This window comes from Pelmatolapia mariae, linkage group LG16_19, assembly GCF_036321145.2.
Source record: "Pelmatolapia mariae isolate MD_Pm_ZW linkage group LG16_19, Pm_UMD_F_2, whole genome shotgun sequence".
In the NCBI taxonomy this organism is placed as follows: domain Eukaryota; kingdom Metazoa; phylum Chordata; class Actinopteri; order Cichliformes; family Cichlidae; genus Pelmatolapia; species Pelmatolapia mariae.
In genome coordinates this window covers 815001-822088 of record NC_086241.1, presented here as the reverse complement: position 1 = coordinate 822088, position 7088 = coordinate 815001, and the positions used below count along the sequence as shown (strand labels likewise).

Genomic DNA, 7088 nt, shown 5'->3' with positions numbered 1-7088 from the left:
CGTCTGACTTTACACTCTTCACTTTGTGCTGTGACCCAACAAATTTCCCACATGTGGGACTAATAAAGGTTCATCTTATATTGTTCAAGAATTGGAGCTCGCGGTAACAAAGACAGCAGCTCGGAAACACTTCGCTCCAGCGGCTGAGACAGGATAAAACATCTTCATTTAAAACTACAGAAACATCCAGCTCTGAGCTTCCTGTGATGACATCATTGTTGGACCTGAGCTCAGGTGGAAGGACCTGAAGGGCAGATGTTTGACTCCAGCTGTTTCCTGGACTTTATTCACTCTAAGTCGTGCTGAGCAGAGCCGAGAGCGCTCTGAGGTTAGTACGGCACACAGACGTGATCGAACTTCACCAGGACTCGTGTTCATCCTGACACATGAGCTTTGTGTTTCTCAGGATCAGATATGATCGTGTCGTGTGATTGTTGCGCGAACCTTCCTGAACAGCTTTTTGTCCTTCGATCACACAGAGACGAGTCGCTTACTAAATCTGGAAAAACTGAAGCGAGTAACTTTATTCGAGTCACTCAGATACAAACACAGATGCAAAGAACATAAAAATTCTCCAAAATAAATTTATTTCCTCAGCAGTCCGTCACCGAAGACTCAGAAAAAGTCCGAGGCCACCACTCGTCGTTTAGGCGTGCTCTGTGGGGTGCCGCCCTTCTTTTTGCCGGCTGGTGTCCTTTTCACGTTGGCGCTCAGCGGTGTGGGCGGAGCCTTCAACACGCCGAATTTGGGTTTCTGCTGCGGGTCGAAGGGAACTCGTGACGAGCCGTCAGGACTCACCAGCAGGCTGCGATCCGTCTTCCTGAACTCTGCACCAATCAGAGAAAACGTAAAATGACTCCAACAGGAACTCACTGAGAGACATCTGGTACTACAGACGTGATGAAGCACACAGACCCACAACATGTTAGAGCACAAAACACCATCAGGAGAGCAAACAACAGATGCCACCACAGGTGAGTGCTGCTGCTAGCTGCTGCTAGCTGCTGCTAGCTGCTGCTAGCTGCTGCTAGCTGCTGCTAGCTGCTGCTAGCTGCTGCTAGCTGCTGCTAGCTGCTGCTAGCTGCTGCTAGCTGCTGCTAGCTGCTGCTAGCTGCTGCTAGCTGCTGCTAGCTGAAACTGTCTTTGAAGTGGATCCACCTCTGCTGGACTTCATCACTTAATGAAAAAACACTCATAATGTCAGAATACAGTCAGACTGTTTATCAGAGAAAAGTGTGTGTGTGTGTGTGTGTATTATGTTGTGGATTTATATTTGTTGTTGTATTTGCAGCACATTTTAAATGTTACAGATGTTGGCAGCTGTTGTGTTCGGACCTCATGGTTAAAACAGATATGGTAAAAATGACAATGATTATGATAATAATAATAATAATAATAATAAACAGAGGCACTGCAGGGCTCTAGACTAACTTTTTGCCATGGTTGCACTGGTGCGCCTAAAAAATAAAAAAGTTAGGCGCACCCAAATTTTTCAACTGCATCACTTAACACTGCAGTTTTACATGTGCACTTTTTTGGGGGAAAATTGCTGTCCATACAGACAATATTGATTTGTAAATGATTAACTAACAAGCTTGTGCTTGTGCTTAAAGTGCTTTGACACTCTTTGGTAATATTGTAGAAAATGTTAAACTTAATCATCATCTCGGCTCCTCTGACGACCTGTTTGCTGCTGAAAGGCAGTGTTAGAGGAGACACTTGGGCATTTATCGCTGCATATAATGTGTTTTCTGGACACACTGCTGCTTTTTCAGTGCTCAGAGACTGATGGCTCCATGTCAGAGCTGGCTATGAATTTCAGACGGATCAGGCCTTAACAAAAAAGTTATCAATCGTTCTTTTCATCTTTTCTCATTACCCACAGCTACATCCACTCTGTCGGGCCTAGGCTGCTCACTAGGGCTGGGTATCATCACTGATTTCTATCATCCATTCAATTCAATTTTCACTCAGACAGTCAGAAATATTATAATTCTGATCATTTATCAGTACTGACACTGTGAGCCTTCATCAGAGGTGTGAGCGTCACAGCAGAGGCCTTTGTGTCAAAGTAACTGAGAATAAAACAGAAAAACATGAAGCAGATTTTCCTGGCCTGGATTTTTATAGCAGATAATCTTAAAAATATTGCATAATTTTAAAAAGTATAAAAGTCTTCAGTATTGAACAGCAGAAATGAGGCTTTCCTGTCCGAGGTCATTTAAGTAAAAAAAATAAATAAATAAAGACAGCGGCCGACAGCGCTGTAAACAACGATGGACTGATGGGTGATAAACGAATGAATAATGCAGAAAACAGATCAGAGAGAGAGAGAGAGAGAGAGCTGTGCAGGAAGTTTGTATCGTGGTGGAAGCAAAACAGCAAAGTCAGAGAGAATTCATGACGATGTTTATCAAACGTGAAGCATAGTTTCTTTTGCTGCTGGCTCGGTGAATTTTGGTTGGAGAAAAACAAAACCTGCAGCTCAGAATCGAGCGCAAAAAAGACGTAAACACAAAGCGTGGACCCGCCGACGCATCAGAGTCAGCGAGCTGTCGGCTTTCAGCCCCGACGGCGTGTCCGTGTACGGGCCGTCGGGTGAGAAAGACGAGAAAGAGAAAGCTGATTCTGATGCGTCGGGTCTGTGTTTACGTCTCTGTGTGGAGTCCATTACCTGCTCTCATTTACTGTTTGCTGGTTGTTGAAATAGTTCTGTGAGCTTTAACCTGAGATTCTGGCGTTTATGGCAAAATACGTTTATATTTAAAAGTCGATTCAGGATTTAATGAATCGATGTCGCTTTATTCAAGCTACTCACCTCTCTCTCTCCACCTGCACTTTCAAACGTACACAAAGGACTAGGGGACAACTACAGAGGTCCCGCCCCTGACTATCTCTGATTGGTTTAGACCACGATAGGGCCATAATGTGTGTCTGTTGTTGACCACACGAAGAGTTTTTTTTTGTTACTCGAACAGTTGGTCAAACCTGTGCCACCTAAGATTTTTTTTTTTTAGTTGCACCACTGAAAAATTTGGTCGCATTTGCGGCCAAACTGGTGGCACTGTAGAGCCCTGCATCGGGTGAGCTTCACAGTTGAACTGCACTCTGACATTAAGCTGAAAACACCTGTAATATTAGAACCATAACCTACGCTGAGTTTCTTACCGGCTGTTTTGTTGTTCTTGAGGCCAAAGGTCACCTTCTTGGAGTCCGACTTTGGCGTCTGAAGCTTCTGTGGAAAACGAATCAGGCAGCAGCAGGTGAAACCTCAGCAGTCAGAGATCAACACGTCTGTGAATTCTTTTATTATTCAGTGTGAACCACTTCCTGTCTGAGCGGTTGGAGGTCTGGGAGTGGCTCAGAGAGGAAGCGGCTGTGACATCACAGAACTGTTTCCTGTCTGAGGTTCTCTCTGCTCACCTTCCTGCTGGACGCCGGCGTGCTCGGGCTTCCCTTAGTCTTACAGAAGAGCGGCGTTGGCGCTTTGGCGTTGCTCTGAAACGTGATGAAGTCCGACTGTGACCCTCCGGCGCTCTTCCTCTTCTTCTTCTGTGGTGTTTTGTTGCTCGGGGGCGTGGCCACGTCACCCTGAAACAGAACATCAGGTTAGAGAGCGATCACCTCGCGGCTTCTCGACCGCGTCTCTCATCAGACACTCACGCTGGTGCGTCTGGGTTTCTTGGTGGCGGTCTCTTCTTCTGCTGCGATGCCGTTCATGGTCTGTAGCTCGTCGGCCTCGAACTCGAACACCACGGGGATCTTCCTCTTCTTCTTCTTTGCGGGAGTTTCTCTGTCCGAGGACGCCGCCGCGTCACCTGCCTCCTGTGTCACGCTCTTCTTCTTCTTCTTCTTCCCTGGTGTCTTCTTAGCCTCCTTTTGGACCTCCTCCTCTTCTGGAGCTTCTTGCTGATCCTTTTTCTTCTTCTTCTGTGGTGTTTCAGCAGCGGTCACGCCTGCAGTCATTTCCTCTTTTCCTTTTTTCGTTGTCTTCTTCTTGGCAAGCTGTGGCGCCTCAGCTGCCTGCTCTTCATCAGCTGGGACGCTCTTCTTCTTCGCTGGTGTTACAGCGTCACTTCCTGCTGCAGGTGTCTCATGCGACTCTGAGCTGCTCACGCTAACCGGCAGCGCTTCTTCAGCCGCCATCTTCTTCTTCTTCTTCTTCTTTTTAGCAGGAGTCGTAAAGTTGCTCTGAGGCAGCGACTTTACGTTTTCTCTTGATGCCTCACAGCTTCCTGTATCTGCCGTTACGCCCTTCTTCTTCTCTGATATGAGGTTTCGTGCAGACGAAACCTGCGGCTCTGTTGTGGGAGGAGTCTCTGTGCTTTTCTGTTTCTTCTTCTGTGGTTGGTCCTGGTGGTCAGGTGGCGGCGCTGCCTCAGAGTGGAGCGTTCCTGACGGCGTCCATGCTTCTTCTTCTTGAGCTGTTTGCTTCTGTTCTGGCTGCTCTGTGGTTCCCTCAGCTTTCCTCTTCTTCTTCTTCTTCTTTTTCTTGGCAGGTGTCGCCGTGTCGCTCTGAGGCGCTGCCAATTCTTCTCTGGATGCTTCACAGCTTCCTGTGCCGGCCTTCACGTCCTTCTTCTTTTTGTTTTCAGCGGTCACGTCTGCGGCGTCTGCGTCCTGCTCCGCCTCTTTCTCCCCTGAGGAAGCACAAACAGATCATCACTCACTGAAAATCATCCGTTATGTTTCACGCCGACTTTCTTTTATGATCTAAACTCAAGAGCGCGAGCATGGCGGCGCTCTGGTAGGGACCTCGAACCAAACAGGTTATCAGATGACATCCCGCTGTGTCTGAGCTCCGCACGTTGGAGGGCTTGAGAAGCTGAGGCTCTGTAACTGACAGACCAGCTCAGTCTTTCTCCTCCACCCTCAGGGCGGGGCTCCCCGGCTACGACCAATCAGCAGGTTTCTGTTCACGTATCTGCTCATCGCAGACATGATGCTCACCTGTACCTGCATCGGCTGCAGGTACAGGTGAGCAGAGAGGACGGACTCAGAGGACTGAGTGTCCCTAGATTCACTGAGACGCTTTTTTATTCAACTTGACATCAGCCAAAACAACTGGACCACCGTCACCATGGAAACCAGCTGAACCTAAACTGGATTTAAAGCTTAAAGACGGGAACATTTATTTTACTGTCTCCTGATTGGCTCGTTGGCTCAGGTTCAGCACTGGAATCATCTCTGCTCTTAGATCAAACTCCGCCTCTGAGTGACTGTCATACACAGGTGTCCAACATGTGGTCCGGGGACCAGAGCCAGCCCAGTGGACGTTTGTGTGAAACCTGAAGTGAAGCGACTGAAACCTGCCTGCTCAGCTGAAGCAGCGGCAGGAAACATGCACCTGTAAGGTGGAGGTCAGCTGACCACCTGCAGCACAGGTGCGGCTCGTCCTCTGTTCTATAAAGAAATCCTTCATCAAACCGAAGCAAAAATTAAACAGTTTTCACGTGTTTTTAAATCTCAGTTGGTTTTACTGGTGCAGTCTAAACAGCTCAGAGTGACTCTGTGGCTGTTCACCTGAGGACAGGTGAACAGGTAATACTGCAACACAGCACTTATAGGATGTACATAAACAAAACATCGCATCACTTCCTTGTAAATCGTCGCTGGTCGCTCCCTCCTACGTTTAACTGTGACGATAACGAGTGAAACGCCGGATCATCAATGCTTCCCTCACCAGCACCGGCGCCCCCTGCTGGACATTAAGCCACACCTACTTCCTGCTCTCACCTTTCTTTGCTGCCGGCTCCTCCTCCTCCAGGCTACGTCTTCTCTTTTTCATCCTCTTCCTGCTGCCGAACATGTCGTCGTCCTCGTCCGTGGAGACGTCCTCCGGGTACTCGTCCTGAGGAAAGACGCCTGACAGGAGGAGCAGATGGGGTCAAAGGTCAGAATCTAACTGTGTGTTTGGACGTGTGAGTGTGAAGAAAGGTGGAGGAGCAGTGATGGAGGTTCATACCTTCACTCAGGTCCCGAAGTCTGAGGGTCAGCACCACCAAAGCAGGCAGAGAAGAAGAACACAGTTACTGTGAGACTGACCAGAGGACACCAATGAAGAAGAAAGCCTGCAGCTTTCTACAAACATTCAACCCTGCAGGCTCCGCCCAGAACAACTGACGGAGCCGGCGGAGGCGGTACTCACGTCTTTATGATCTTGTAGAGTCGCTCTCTGTTGGCTGCTGGCACGCCGCTCCGACCGGAAACCTCCAACAGTTTGTCCGCCAGCGCAGAGTAATCAAACTACTCCGGGGGGTGGGGGTCAGACAGGAAGTAAAATCTCAGATAATCAGACTCATGTATCGCTAACATCACATGTCAATACTTTGAGGTTTTAAAGTTCTGCTTCATCACACAGCCTGACAACGCCGACGAGCTAAAACAGCGACTGATTTTACTCTGACAGCTTCCTGCAAAACCAGCGCCGGCCTTCACCTGCAGCACCGGCCCAACGTCTTCATCACGCGGTGAGTCCGAGTCCAGGTTCTCCAAGTGAAGGAACTCATCATCGTCATCATCATCTTCTTCGTTGGTTTTGTTTCCTGGAAGTATAAAAAGGACCATCAGCGACTTTAGAAGAGTTGAGCTCAGACAGAGGGGAGACCGCAGCCACCTCCTCCTCCTCGCCACGTTCCTTATCACAGCTGACGTGTTCTCGTGCAGCGGCGCCCTCGTTTGACCGCCTCCTTGTGTGGAGACGGCGTCACTGCCTTGGGCTTCGTTTACGTTATTTTAACACGTTTCTATAAAATCAGAAGAAAGTCACGCGCTGCCTTCAATCAGCTGACGCCGAAGAGCGGCACGTTAAAAATCACGCAGTCCATGAAGGTACCGCGGAGCAGAGTTAGCAGGGATCAGCATCAGTGCCTGAGAGCAGCGAGGGCGGAGACACTGCCTACTGCAGCCACGGTGACACGGACACAGGTAAGCACACCTGTCACCTGCTTAACAAAGATCAGCACCAAACGCACGTCTGCACTTCCTGTTTCTCGTCCGCTTACTTACCATTAAGCTGCTTCCTCCCTGCTTTCATCTTCATCGTCTTTTCTTCTCCTTCCTCCTCCTCGTCCCCTTCAGACGCCTGT

General features: G+C 48.8%; 1 protein-coding gene across 1 annotated transcript in view; it reads right to left on the bottom strand.

Annotated features, from left to right (window-relative positions):
* Positions 1-504: 504 nt before the first annotated feature.
* Positions 505-7088, bottom strand: part of LOC134644422 (ribosomal RNA processing protein 1 homolog A-like) — a 10209-nt gene continuing 3625 nt past the window's right edge. The window contains exons 8-16 of the mRNA XM_063497466.1: positions 7009-7088; positions 6439-6545; positions 6149-6246; positions 5966-5985; positions 5737-5865; positions 3664-4640; positions 3424-3591; positions 3169-3235; positions 505-827 (exon numbers count right to left, since the gene is read on the bottom strand). The exon at positions 7009-7088 is cut by the window's right edge and continues 117 nt beyond it. Coding sequence (XP_063353536.1) covers positions 616-827; positions 3169-3235; positions 3424-3591; positions 3664-4640; positions 5737-5865; positions 5966-5985; positions 6149-6246; positions 6439-6545; positions 7009-7088 — 1858 coding nt within the window. The 3' untranslated portion in view covers positions 505-615. The remainder of the gene's footprint in view (positions 828-3168; positions 3236-3423; positions 3592-3663; positions 4641-5736; positions 5866-5965; positions 5986-6148; positions 6247-6438; positions 6546-7008) is intronic.